General features: G+C 41.3%; 1 protein-coding gene across 4 annotated transcripts in view; it reads right to left on the bottom strand.

The window, feature by feature from the left end:
* lmbrd1 (LMBR1 domain containing 1) overlaps positions 1-15,243 on the bottom strand; it is a 260,769-nt gene that overhangs the window by 174,776 nt on the left and 70,750 nt on the right. For all 4 annotated transcript variants that reach the window (XR_007262077.1, XM_048596598.1, XM_048596599.1 and 1 more), the window contains one exon: positions 6,656-6,744. Coding sequence is in view for 3 of the 4 variants with exons in the window: in XM_048596598.1 (XP_048452555.1) it covers positions 6,656-6,744 (89 nt within the window). In the remaining variant the exon portion in view is untranslated. The remainder of the gene's footprint in view (positions 1-6,655; positions 6,745-15,243) is intronic.

The raw sequence follows: 15,243 nt of genomic DNA, 5'->3' as shown, positions 1-15,243 counted from the left end.
CACCCTCGACCGTGTCTCCCGCATTTCCCGCAACTCATCCCTCACACCCCCTCCCCGCAATAACAACTAAAACAGAATCCCCCTCGTCCTCACGTACCACCCCACCAACCTCCGGATCCAACGCATCATCCTCCGACACTTCCGCCATCTGCAATCCGACCCCACCACCAAAGACATTTTTCCCTCCCCACCCTCATCTGCTTTCCAGAGGGACCACTCTCTCCGGGACTCCCTTGTCCGCTCCACACTCCCCTCCAGCCCCACCACAACCGGCACTTTTCCCTGCAACCGCAGGAAGTGCTACACCTGCCCCTACACCTCTCCCCTCACCCCCATCCTAGGCCCCAAGAAGACTTTCCACATCAAGCAGATGTTCACCTGCACATCTGCTAACATGGTATACTGCATCTGCTGTTCCCGTTGTGGCCTCCTCTACATCGGGGAAACAAAGAGGAGGCTTGGGGACCGCTTTGCAGAACACCTACGCTCGGTCCGCAATAAACAACTGCACCTCCCAGTCGCGAACCATTTCAACTCCCCCTCCCATTCCTCAGACGACATGTCCATCCTGGGCCTCCTGCAGTGCCACAACGATGCCACCCGAAGCTTGCAGGAACAGCAACTCATATTCCACTTGGGAACCCTGCAGCCCAATGGTATCAATGTGGACTTCACAAGCTTCAAAATCTCCCCTCCCCCTACCGCATCCCAAAACCAGCCCAGCTTGTCCCCGCCTCCCTAACCTGTCCTTCCTCCCACCTATCCCCTCCTCCCACTCCAAGCCCCACCCTCATCTCCTACCTACTAACCTCATCCTGCCCCCTTGACCTGTCCGTCCTCCCTGGACTGACCCATCTCCTTCCTACCTCCCCACCTACACTCACCTCTACTGGCTCCATCCCCGCCTCTTTGACCTGTCTGTCTCCTCTCCACTTATCTTCTCCTCCCCCTCTCTCCCTATTTATTTCAGAACCCCCTTCCCCTCCCCCATTTCTGAAGAAGGGTCTAGGCCCGAAACGTCAGCCTTCCTGCTCCTCTGATGCTGCTTGGCCTGCTGTGTTCATCCAGCTCTACACCTTGTTATCCATAATATCCCCCTATTTCTCTTTATAAACCTATAGAAATTTATGCAGTACGTTCTTATGTTTCCTGCAAGTTTACTCTCATACTCTATTTGCCCCTTCCTAATCAACCCCTTGGTCCTTCTTTGTTGACTTCTCAAATGTTCCCAATCCTCAAGTCTATTGTTTCTTCTTGCCAATTTGTATGCCTCTTTAATTGCACCTAATACAATCTCTAACTTCCCTCATTAGCTCTGGTTTGGCCACTGTTCTTTTTGCAGTCTTGCATCAGTCATGAATAAACAACTTTTGTAGTATACCCATTTGTTCTTTGAATGTTTGCCACTACCACTGTAAATCTTTTCAGTAAGATTTCCCAATCCATCATGGCCAACTCATGACTCATATCTTTGTAGTTTCCCTTACGAAAATTCTGGACCCTAGTCTCAGAATCAACTGCCTCATTTTCCAACTTAATGAAGAATTCTATATTATTACAGTCGCTTACCCCAAGGGGTCTCTCATACGATATTACTAATAATTCCTTTCTTATTGCATAATATCCAGTCTAAGATGGCCTGTTCTCTAGCTAGTTCCTCAATGTATTGGTCCAAAAAACCATCTTCCTCTATGGTATTGTGATTAATTTGATGTTCCCAATCTATATTCAGATTAAAGTTGCACATGATTACAGATGTTCCTTTCCCACTGCATCTCCGATTTCCTGTTTAATGCCATTCCTAACATCACCACTACAGTTTGGTGTCCTATATTCTACTCGTAATGTTTTTCTCCATTCTACCCACACAGATTCAATATTGCCTGAGCTAATATCTTTCCGCAATATTGTGTTTATAACCTCATTAACTCCATCACCTTTTCCTTTTTGTCTGTCCTTCCTAAATACTGAGTACTTTCTAGATGTTCAGTTCTCCTCCCTGGTTACCCTCCAGCCATGTGTCCATAATACCAGCTATATCATACCCGTTTACATCTACTTGCGTGATTAATTCATCCGCTTTATTCTGAATGCTCTGTGCATTGAAGCACAAAGCCTCAAGGCTTGCCTTTTTAATGTTGTTTGTATCATTCCCATTATATTTTTTTTTAGTGTGGTCTTGTTTGATTCTGGCCTTTGATTCCTCTTCTTATCACTTCTCTTATTTCCCTTTCTGTCTTTTGTTCTTGTCCTTGATTCCCCTTCCTCAGGCTCCTTACATAGGTTTCAATCCTTCTGTCAATTTAATTCAAACCCTCCCCCACATCAGTCTCAGCCTTGCCAAAGTGTAACCTTCCAGATTGTACTGGTCCCACCTCTCCCAGAACTAGTCACAATGCCCCAATAATCTGAAACCCTCCTTCTCTTTAGTCACATTTTCATCCAATGTATCCTGCTATTTCTACTGACTAGCATGTGATATTGGCAGTATTTCTGAGATCACGACCTTTGAGTCCTACTTTTCAGCTGGTTTCCTAACTCCTTACATTCCTCCTTTAGGACCTTACCCTTGTTACTAACCAATGTTGTTGGTACCAATGTATACCACAACAACTGGCTGTTCACCATCCTCCTTCAAAGTCTTGCAGCACCCTTGACCCTAGCATTAGGAAGGCAGTGAAACATCTCTATCTATTCCCTTTACAATTGAATCCCCTAAGACTATTGGATTTCCACATTTTTTGTTCCTACCCTGTGCAGCAGAGCCAACTGTCGGTGCCAGGAATTTGGCTGTTCCAAAGTGGTACACCTGTTTTTTCAGAGGAATGGCCACGGGATTCTTGTGCTGCTTGCCTTGTCCTCTTTGCCTAGTGATTTTTTCTGGTATTTTTCTATGATTTATACTGCACTCCTCCACAATATAAGTCAATCAATCAGTCTCATTGAAACAAAATCTAAGGAAATGTGCTTTGTCTGCAAAGGTTTGTTGGCCTTAAATTCATCACCAATAGAATATGTTATCTCTTTTCATTGGCAAATTAATACCACCCTTCTTAGTGTTAAAAAATGGGCCATTGCATTACAAGATACTGTTAAGGAATCAAAAACATAGGCTTTGTTTTTTTTCCAAAGGGTATTTTGATAAAAATTATTCTTTCCCCTCCAGCTCTCAATGATCTAACTCGGGCTAACTTATTAAGCTTGACAATATCAAACTGCAGTTCATAATAGTGATGAGGGGGACACAAAAATGTTGTTTCCTGCACGGCATGGGATGCAATTAATGGTACACACACATTGGGGAAAGCACAAGCAGAAAGAACTGAAAATTAATTACTCAGAATTGAAGGCCACTTCAGGTACTCTATAAATCTTTGTACACCAATTGGTCGTATACATGTTGTTATGCAACTAGATAACATTATTGCAATGGCATATACAAACAATATTGAAAGAAGAAAATCACAGGTATGCAAGAACTAGCCAACTTGTTGGAAATGATACCTATCTAAGAGACATTTATAGAATATAGAACATAGAACAGTACAACACAGTACAGGCCCTTTGGCCCACGATGCTGTGCCGAACTTTTACACTAAACCTAAGGTCTATCTAACCTCCACCGCTACCTTGTACTATCATCCATATGCCTATCTAATAGCTGCTTAAATGCCCCTAATGAGGCTGACTCCACTACCCTCTCCGGCAATGCATTCCACACCTCGACCACTCTCTGAGTAAAGAACCTACCTCTGACATCTCCCCGATATCTACCTCCTTTCACTTTAAAACTATGTCCCCTCGTAAAAGCTACCTCCACCCTAGGAAAAAGTCTCTGGCTGTCTACTCTATCTATACCTCTGATCATTTTGTACACCTTTAAACAACTGAATAACCTTTGGCAGGTGTCTTGAATCAAATTGCTGATGATAAATCAAGGAAATTGAAGGGCCCTGTTGTGGTGTAGTAGTACTCTCCCTACCCCAAGAGACCTAGGTTCAAGTCCCATCTGCTCCAGAGATGTGTAACATTTCTTAAAGGTTGATTGGAAAAATAAGCTAATAAAAAATTTAAATCAAGGAAATGGAGGGGCCCTCATGTGGCACATGGTAGGAGACCCTGGTTCAAGTCCCAACTGCACCACAGGTGTGTAGTAGCACCTTAGTCACTGTGCCACAACAGGGCCAGAGTCCCTACCCCTGGATCAAAAAGCCTGGGTTCAAGTCTCACCTGCTTCAGAGGCGCGTAACAGATTTTATTTTCTCTTTTCATTGATTGGAAGGAGGACATTACTGGCTAGGCAGCATTTATTGCCCATCCCTAATTGCCTAGAGGGCAGTTAAGAGTCAACCACATTGCTGTGGATTTGGAGTCACATGGAGGCCAGACCAGGTAAGGATGGCAATTTCCCTTCCTAAATGGCATTAGTGAATGAGATGGGTTTTTCCAACAATTGACAATGGATTCATGCTCATTGTTAGACTTTTAATTCCAGATATTTATTGAATTCAAATTCCACCATCTGCCGTGGTGAGATTCGAACCCTGGTCCCCAGAATATTATCTGGGTGTCCGGATATAGATTAGAAAAATAAGTGAAATAAAATAAATTAATAAATTTAAATCAAGGGAATTCAATGAATAACTTGAACAAAAGTTGCACCGGACTGTTTTCCAATAGCTATGTAATTTGTATGGGAATCCAGACGTTCACCTTCCAAAAAAACAAGAAACGAAAAAACAGTATAGCAAAGGAAAAGGCCCACCAAGCCTGCACCAACATACGACACCTTTCTAAACTAAACATCTGTTGCCTCTACGTAGTCCTGTATCCATCTATTCCCTGCCTATTCACTTATATGCCAAGTTGTGTCTGAAATGCTGTTTCTGAATCTGCTTCTAACACCTCCTCTGGCAGCGTATTCCAGGCACTTACTACCCTCTGTGTAAAATCTTCCCTCTCATATCTCTTTTAAACTTTTGCCTTTTTACTTGAAATTTATGTCCCCTAGTAATTCAGGACGGCTCAGTGATTAGCACTGCTGCCTCAGAGTGCCAGGGACCCAGGTTCCAGTCCAGCCTCGGTCAACTGTCTGCAGGAAGTTTGCACATTCTCCCAGTGTCTGTGTGGATTTCTGCTAGGTGCTCCGGTTTCCTCCCACAGTCCAAAGATGTGCAGGGTAGGTGGATTGGCCGTGCTAAATTGCCTGTAGTGTTCAGGGATGTGCAGATTAGCTGTATTAGCCATGGGAAATGCAGGGTTACATGTAAAGAGTAGGGGGATGGGTCTAGGTGGGATGGTCGTTGGAGGGTTGGTATAGACTTGTTGGGCTGAATGGCCCATTTTCACACTGTGGGGATTCTATAATTGACATTTCTACCTAGGGGAAAAAACTCTTGACTATCCCTTTTATTCATGCCTCTCGTAATTTTGTGAACTTGTATCAATCGCCTCTCAGCCTCCAGCATTCAAGTAAAAATCAAATGAAGTTTGTACAATCTCTTCTCACAGCTAATATCCTCTAAACCAGGAAACATCCAGTTAATCCTTTTCTGTATCATCGCAAAAGCCTCCACATCATTCTGGTAGTGTATCACGTTTAAATGCACATGTAGAAAATTGTTTCTTGGCTACCAAAATCTAGCACTATGGCAACAAGTGCTTTACCAATCACCTGACAAAGCTATTGCTTCCACGCATTTATCATCTTTTGCTTGATAAGTGGACGCTACAAAAAAGTGAAATCAATTTGCATCAAGCCAAGGATGGATCTGTGCAGCAGACAACAAATTAATCCACTGGAAACGTGTCGAGTCTATATTGCAATTTTTAATGTCTTAGCACAGACTTTGCTACTTTGCCACTAACACAGCAAAGTCAGGGTTGTCTTCTTTTGTTGTATTGGCAGATAGGTATATTTTGGGTTCATATGCCTAGTTACTCCTTTTAACAAGTCTGTATAACCACAAACCATCAGCATCAAGATATAACACCATGTGGAATTGTAAAGCCTGCGCCAGACTACCTACGAGTGCTTTTGCATGTTTCATTAGTGGCATTGATTAGCTGTTTACTTTATTCTGAAAGTGATCATGGCAATCATTGGCAAAGGAAGAAAAATATCTCACTATCAGTTAAATTGAGTCAAGGGAAAATATTGGCAAAGTAATTTGGAGTTTGCAGGCACACCAAGGGTGAAATTCAGTGATAACTTAAAAGAATAAATCCTTTTCATTCCCCTTTGCCCCAGTTTCACAGCGAGAAGCTACAAAAAAGGTATATATACATATAAAATACACACCAGACTTCAGATCTTCAGTTCATCAATGAGAATACATAGGAGTATGCTAAACCTCTCAAACTGGTTACAGATCCTGCTTCAAATTGGGTATTTTAAGGCAAATTAGTGATTAAGTGATACTGTGACCCCGTTATTTCTGCAACAGTAAGAAGGTACAAGTTAAATGTTCATAATCAACTACAATCTGCTGTGTTGTTTTTCTATTATGATATAATAATATTGTCTGGATGTAGTTAAGACTTGCTTGTGGTTGGTGAAACCTAACAATATATCAATGATAACCTCCCAATTTCCTCTGATTTCTTACTAATAGTACTATTTATGCAGCAATATAAAAATCATTATTATACTTACGGCTGCTTCCCAGTTCCTCAAATAAAAATTTCACTTTTTCCCATTCTGTGGAGTTCTGATTCGCTGGAACTTTCAAAGGAACGAATGCACTGCAATATGAAAATATTTTTAAGATTTCACAGCATATCTACCTTATACATATTATATTATGGACTTTTCTGATACATATTTCAACGGCAGCTATTGCACTGACGTTTTTGTAGCCTTAGTACTTAATGGGAAATTGCAATTCTACAATGAAACTAGCTCAATGGTATGGATTACTGAACTGAAAGTTATTTTGATCTGTTTTAATTTCATGAATTCAATGATTTACACCGTAAATGGTATTTTATAAAAACTATGATAATTTACTGGTACAAAGAAATTACAGGAACTAATTACACAGAAAGATCTTTGGCATGTCAAAAGTTTTACTTTTGAAAACTGAAAGCGTTTTGTCTTGAAAGAAATAATAATTTTTATTTTTTTTAATGGTTTGGTAATCACTGTACAGTAACTTGCAATTACAAGTCATTAAAAAAGCTGTTTGAATGTACCCAGGTGTCATTCATTGAATTGAGAACAAAGAGGAAATCACTGACTAGTCTTTCTACACTTTATTTCAGTGAAATCTATTGCATTATATTACAGGGGTTTGAATTGAAGCATGTAGTTTCTGTAGGACTTGGCTACAAGGCAGCCACTCAAATCTTACATCTGGAATCCAAGATCATGTTTAGGCTAAGGCTCTAATGAGATCAGTAGCTGAGCAGCCCCAGTGGAACCCAAAATGAGCATCAGTGAGCAGGTTATTGCTGTGTAAGTTCCATTTTATAATAATGTTGACAACATCTTCAATCATTTTGATGACTGAGAGAAAACTGATGGGGCAGTAGATTGCTGGAATTTTTTTCCTGCTTGTTATGGACAGGATGTTCATACCTGGGCAATTTTCCACATTGCCAGGTAGATATCGGTGTTGTAGCTCCATCAGAAATTTAATCTGATACACAAATATTTAATACCATTGTCAGGTTGTTGTCAGAGCACATAGCTTTTCTGCAGCTAATGCCTGAGCCATTTCTTGAGATCACATGGAGTGAATACAATTGGTGAAGACTGACATCGGTAACTTTAAGAACGTCAGATGGAGCCCAAGATGAATCATCCATTCAGCACTCCATACCTAATTTGAACTGGATGTAGTAGGACTTCCAGTTATAACCGGGGGTTACACTGGGCCTGATTTTGGGAAATGTACCTGGCCAGGTGAGTGAAGTTTTAGTGGGGGAGCATTTTGGGAGTAGTGACCATAATACCATGAGTTTTAAGACAATAATGGATAGGGATAACAGCAGTCCTTGGGTGAAGGTCTTCAACTGCGAGAAGGGGAACTACAACAAAACTAGGCAGGAACAGGAGAATGTTGATGAAAGTAGATGTTTGAGGGGAAATTCACATTGGACATGTGGGAGTACTTCAAATGGCAGTTGATAAGCGTTCAGGAGTGGCACGTTCCTGCGAGAATGAAGGGAAGTTACATGAACCTTGGATGACCAGGGATATTATGATCTTGGTCAAGAAGAAAAAGGAAGCATACATTAGGTCTAGGAAGATGGGAACTGAGAAAGCCCTTGAAGTATATATGTAGTAAAGAATTTAAACAAGGAATTAGAAGGGCGAAAAGGGATCATGAGAAGTTGTTAGCAAACAGGATTAAAGGAGAATCCCAAGACTTTTTATACAAATATAAAAAGCAGCAGGGTAGTCAGGGGAACTGTTGGCCTACTCAGAGGCAAAGGAGGGAAACTATGTGTGAAGCAGAAGAGGTAGGTGAACTTCTAAATGAATATTTTGTGTCAGTATTCACTAAACAGAAGGAATTTGTGGAGGATGATCTCAGGGAAGGGAGTGTTGAATTTCTAAGCCAAGTTGCTACGATAAAGAGGGGTGGTGTGTCTTGTAAATATTAAAGTCGATAAGTCCCAAGATCCTGATGACATCTAATCACAGAATATTGAGGGGGACAAAAAAACAAATTGCTGGAGCATTGACAGACATCTTTGTATCTTCTTTGGCCACAGGTGAGGTCCCAGGGGACTGGTGAAAAGCCAATGTTGTCCCATTGTTTAAGAAGGCTAATAGGGATAATCCTGGAAATAACAGGCCTGTGAGTCTCACATCGGTAGTAGGGAGATTATTGGAAAAGATTCTCAGGGACAAGATCTATGCGCATTTAGAAGCAAATGGACTTATTAGCGATAGACAGCATGGTTTTGTGTGGGGGAGGTCATGCCTCACTAACTTGATCGAGTTTTTTGAGGAGGTGACAAAGATGATTGCTGAGGGAAAAGTGGCTGATGTTGTCTACATGGACTTCAGTAAAGCCTTTAACAAGGTCCATCATGGCAAACTGCTACAAAAAGTGAAGTCACATGGTATTGGGTGAGCTGGCAAGATGGATACAAAATTGGCTTAGTCATAGGAGACAGACGGTAGTGGTGGAAGGATGCTTTTTGGAATAGAGGGTTGTGACTAGTGATATGCCACAGGGATCAGTGCTGGGATCTCTGCTGTTCGTGGTCTACATAAATGATTTGGAGGAAAACATAACTAGTCTTAATTAGTAAGTTTGTGGACCATATAAAGATTGGTGGAGTTGCGGATAGTGAGGAGGATTGTCAGAGGATACAGCAGGATATATATCATTTGGATGAATGGGCAGAAAAATGGCAAATGGAGTTTAATGCAGACAAATGTGAGATGATGCATTTTCGAAGGTCAAGTACAGGTGGAAGTTACACAATGAATGGCAGAACCCTTAGTAGTATTGATATGTAGAGGGATCTAGGAGTGCAGGTCCACAGATCACTGAAGGTGGCAACGCAGGTAAGCAAGATAATAAAAATGGCCTACAGCATGCTTGCCTTCATTGGAAAGGGCACTGAGTAGAAGAATAGACCTGTTATGCTGCAGCTTTATAGAACTTTAGTTAGGTCACACTTAGAATATTGCGTACAGTTACCACACTACCAAAAGGTGTTAGGAGGTAATCAGCATGACAATTCTTTGCCCATGTTTAAGCTAATAGCATGAGACTTCATGAGGCAGGAAATCAATATTCTGGTCAAAATCTAGACCATTCTCCGACTAGCCTATGATCTTTAGCACCATACACAGCTGATGAATAATCAAGCAACCATTTTTTAAAATAAAAACCGAAAGAACTGCGGATGCTGTAAATCAGGAACAAAAACAAAGTTGCTGGAAAAGCTCAGCAGGTGTGGCAGCATCTGCGAAGGAGAAAACAGAGTTAACGTTTTGGGTCTGGTGACCCTTCATCAGAACTCAGGTCAACGGACCCGAAACGTTAACTCTGTTTTCTCCTTCACAGATGCTGTCACACCTGCTGACCTTTTTCAGCAACTTTGTTTTTGTAACTATTTCTTAAAATTTGATTTACGAATGTGGGTGTCACTGACTGGGCCAGGATTTTGCCCATCATTAGTTGTGCTTGAGGGGTGAGGAGCTACCTTCTAAATCTCTGCAGTTCATGTGGTTTAGGTAGATCCACAGTGCTTTTAGGAATACAGTTCCAGGATTCTGAGCCGGCGACAGTGAAGGAAGAGCAAAATGTTTCCAAGTCAGGATGGTGTCTTAAAATTGGTGGGGGAATTCAGCAACGGAGATGCCATCGAATGATTCTCTTTCATTGGAAATGGTCATTGTCTTATGTGGTACAAATGTTATTTGCCACTTGTCAGCCCATACCTAGCTATCGATCAGGACTTGCTGCCTTTTAACAGACTGCTTCAGTACTGAGGAGTTGTGAATGTTGCAGAACATTCTGCAATCATCAGTAAACACTCCCATTTCTGACCTTATGGACAGAAGATCACTGATAAAGCAGGTAAAGACGGCTGGGTGGAGGACACGTACCCCGAGGAGCTCCTCCAGAAACATCCTGGTGTTGAGATGATTGATCTCCAACAAATAAAACCGTCTTCTTTTGTGCTAGGTATGGCTCCAACAAGCGGCAAGTTACCCACCCTATTTACACTGACTGTAATTTTGCTAGGGCTTTTTGATGCTAAACTCAGTCAAATGTGGCCACAATGTCAAGGGCATTCACATTCACCTCACCTCTGGAATTCAGCTCTTTTCTCCATGTTTGAAGAAGGCTGAAATGAGGCCATGAACTAGTGACCCAAATAGAGAGTAACTGAGCAGGTTTTTGCTTTGCAAGTACAGATTAATAGCATTGTTGATGACATCTTCTGTGACATTATTGATGATGGAGACCAAAATGGATGAGGTACTAATTTGCTGGGTTGGATTTCTGTTTTTTCTCTCGTGAACATGGCATACTTGAGCAATTTACCACATTGTTGGATAGATGCCAATGTTTTAGCTGAATTGGAACAGTTTGGTAGGGGTGCAGCAAGTTCTAGAGGTCATGTCTCCAGAGCTATTGCCGAAATGTTGTCAGGGCCATAGTTTTGCAGCATTCCTTGACTCCAGCCATTTCTTGATATCAACACAGAATAAAATGAATTGGCTGAAGACTGGCATCTGTACTGCTGAGGACCTCTGGAGGCAGCACAGATAGATCACCCATTCAAAAGTTCTAGCTGAAGAATGTTGCAAATGCTTCAAACTTATCTTTTGCTTTGATATGCTGGGCTCCCCCATTATTGAAGGAAGGGATTTTGTGAAGTCTCTTCCTCCAGTGACTGTTATTTCATGGTCCACCATTATTCATAACTAGATAAGACAGTAATGCAAAGCTTAAATATGATCCTTTAGCTGAGGATTGCTAAACCCTGTTTATCACTTGCTACTAATGCTACGTGGCATGCAAGTAGTCCTGTTTTGTGGCTTTCCCAGCGTGACACTTCATTTTTAGGTACACTTGGTATTGCTCCGGTCATTACACAGATCTACAAAAACATAATGTCATCTCCAGTAAGGAAAAGCTCAGGTGACATCCTCTACCCTTCAACAGTACCATCATCACGGAGACACTCACCATCATTGTCTTAGAAAATCACCAGCAATCAAAAGCTTAACTCAGCCTGACATATATTGTAGATTTTCTTCATGTTCTTGGGTTAACCAGCAAATGCTGCATTTCCTTTCTGCCTGTTTAAACTTTAACCTCAACAATGTAACTCAACTAAAATTTAGTCAGCTCACTGGTGGTATTCTTCCCTGATATTTTAAATAAAATTCATAATTACTAGTTGAGATTCCCAAGAATCTAATACATAACGACCTAAATATGTGTATACTGTAAGGTAGCGTCCAAACAACAAGAATTTTAAGTTAGTGAAAAATCACTCCAAATTCAGAAATGCTGCAATTAAAGAACACTACCGAATAATTCTGAAGTGCTTTAAGAACTAGCACAGTGCAAGTTAGACCCTCTTACCCAATGGCTAAATTACAACTCCAAATCATCACCTGCTTCACTACAAAATGCAAGACATTTATTTCAGCACATTCACATAGAGTATACAGACATTTTAATCTAAACAATGTTCATAGTCTGCATTTATCTTGAGATCTCATGTAACAGAAGAATGGCAAATTCAAAAACTATTTTTTATAACCCATTATCTTTGCAACTGAATAACTTGACAATTATATGTTATTTGCACTGCTTAGGGTTTTTTGCAATGTTAATCTATCCTCAAGGAATCTGCCAGATCTACAGAAATGTTTGCAACATTTTAATTATGTATTATAATGAACTTGCATTTAGGCAGTACAACATCAAGATGTCCAAAGGTACATACAATCTAAGAATTCAAGTCAAACTGTGTACAAATATTCCTCCCTAAAAGCACTGTGGGAGTACCTATTCCGCAAGGACTTGCAGCAGTCCTGGAAATTGGCTCACCACCACTCTCTCAACAGCAATTAGGAATGGACAGTGAATGCTAGCCTTGTCTGTGATGCTCAAAACACAACAAAAATACTGAGCAATTCTGTCATAGAATCACACAGCATAGAAACAAGCCCTTCAACCCACCATGTTAATGCCAACCAACAAACACCAAATTAGATTAATCCCATTTATCTGTACTTGGTCCATAGCCTACTATGCCCTGGCATCTTAAGTATTCATCCAGATGCTTCTTAAATGTTGCCAAAGTACCTGCCTCCATTAACCTCTCAGGCAGCACATTCTGTATTTCTACCAGCCTCTCGGTGAAAAAATTCTTTCTCAGATCTCCTCTACATTACTTGCTGCTCACCTTAAGCTCATGTCTTCTGGTCTTAGACATGCCTGTCATGAGGAAGGGACTCTTACAATCTATCTTTACCTTTCATAATTTTATATACCCCAATCAAATTACACTACCCATCAGCTTTCTCTGCTCCAAGGAAAGCAAAGCTAGGCTATGCAGTCTCTCCAGCGCAATTATGTCCTTCTGAAAGTGTAGTGACCATCTGGCAACCAGTATTCCACCTGTGGCTTAGGTAACGCTTTATAAAGTTGTAACAACACTTCCTTGCTTCGATATTCTATACCACAGCTAATGAAGGCAAGCATCCCATATGCCTATTTACCACCTGTACACCAAGGTCCCTTTGCTCCTCAGTACTCCTCCCAATGTGGCCTTCCTTTATTACACCTCCCAAAATACACCACTCAATTTTATTGAGATTAAATTCCATCTGTCATCGCTCTGCCCAATTTATCAGCTAGTCAATATCAGACTGCAGCCTGAGACCACTGACCTCAGTATCAAAAACACCAACCATTTCCATGTCATCTGAAAACTTAATAATTATACCTTCTCCATTCACATCCAAGTTATAAAAGGAGATATAAACAGCAAGAGATTCAGCAGTGAACCTTGTAGGCCTGCAATCACAAAACAACCCTCCACCATCTCTTTGCTTTCTAACAGTAAGCTGATTTTGGATCAAGTTTGCCAAATTGCCTTGGATACCATGGACTCTTATCTTTTGGACCAGCCTTCCATGTGGGACCTCGTAAGAGGCCTTACTGAAGTCCATGTACACCACATCAGTTACACTACCTTCATCAATATATTTAGACACTTATTCACAAAAGTCAATTAAATTAGCCAGACAGGATCATCCTCTAAAGAATCTGTGTTGACTATCCCTGATCAATTTCTGCCTTTCCAAGCACTGATTAATCCTGCCCTTCAGATATTTTTTCCAACAAATTCCCTATTGCTGACATTAAACTAACTGGTCAACAAATGTCTGGGCTATCCTTGTGGGGAGGTTCGCCAGTGCTACTCAGGAGGGTTTAAACCAGAGTGGCAGGGGGCTGGGAACCAGAGCAACAAATCAATAAGTGGAGGGATTGAGGGGAAGGTAGATGTTAAGACCAGTAAATCAGGAAGAACAGACAGGCAGAGACAGGCAAATGAACAGAGTGGTACTAATGGGCTGAAGGGTGTTTATTTCAACACAAGGAGTATTATAGGTAAGGCAGATGAGCTCAAAGCCTGGATCAGTACATGGCACTGTGATGTTATGGTCATGACAGAGACTTGGTTGAGAGGTGGACATGACTGGCTGCTCAATGTTCCAGGGTTTTGTTGTTTAAGGCTGTGTTCATCCAGCTCTACACCTTGTTATCTATGAATGAAAATGTAGACGGATGGGTTAGTAAGTTTGCAGATGATACAAAGATTGGTGGAGTTGTGAATAGTGCAGAAGGTTGTCAAAGGATACAGCGGAATATGCATCACTTGCAGATATGGGCTGAGAAATGGCAGATTGACTTTAATCCGGGTTAAGTGTGACGTGCTGCATTTTGAGATATCAAACGTTAAGGAAAAGTGTACAGTTAATGACAGGACTCTGAACAGCATTGATGTACAGAAACATCTTGGGATTCAAGTCCATAACTCCCTGATACTATCTACTTATGTGGTTAGTTGAGTGTGGTAGGAGTCTGGAACACACTGCCAGAGGTAGTGGTGGAGGCAAATACGATCGGAGCATTTAAGGGACTTTTAGATAAGCACATGGATATGCAAGGAATGGAGGGATAAGGACCAAGGGCGGGCAGAAGAGATTAGTTTCATTTGGCGTCATGTTCGGCACAACATCGTGGGCCAAAGAAGCCTATTCTATGTTCTATCACTGCTGCCTCCTTCAACAAAGGAACCACATTGACTTTCCTCCAGTCATCTAGCATTTCATCTGTGGCCAGCAAAGTATTAAATATCATTGCCAGGGTCCCAGCAATCTCCTCCCTTGCCTCCAGTAGAAGCCTACGTTACATCTAATCAGGCCCTGGAGATTTATGCACCTGTACGTCCATTAAAACATCTCCTATCTCCTCGTTATTAATTATAAAATGTTCTCGATCTCACCATCCAAATAGAAATCCCTGGCTACAAGGTCTTTCTCCTCTGTGAATATAGATGAGAAGTATTCATTTAAGGCCTCACCCACATTCACTGGCTACATGCATAGGTTGCCCCTTTAGTCTCAAGTAAGTCCCACCCTTTCCCTAGTAATAGTATACTTATAAAAAGCCTCGGGGGTTTTTCTTAATCCCATCTGTCAAAAATATTTCTTAGCACTTCTTTGTCCTCCTAATTTTCTTT

The sequence above is a fragment of the Rhincodon typus genome, chromosome 5, assembly GCF_021869965.1.
Source record: "Rhincodon typus isolate 14 chromosome 5, sRhiTyp1.1, whole genome shotgun sequence".
NCBI classification, from domain to species: domain Eukaryota; kingdom Metazoa; phylum Chordata; class Chondrichthyes; order Orectolobiformes; family Rhincodontidae; genus Rhincodon; species Rhincodon typus.
This window is presented reverse-complemented; position numbering and strand designations above follow the sequence as displayed.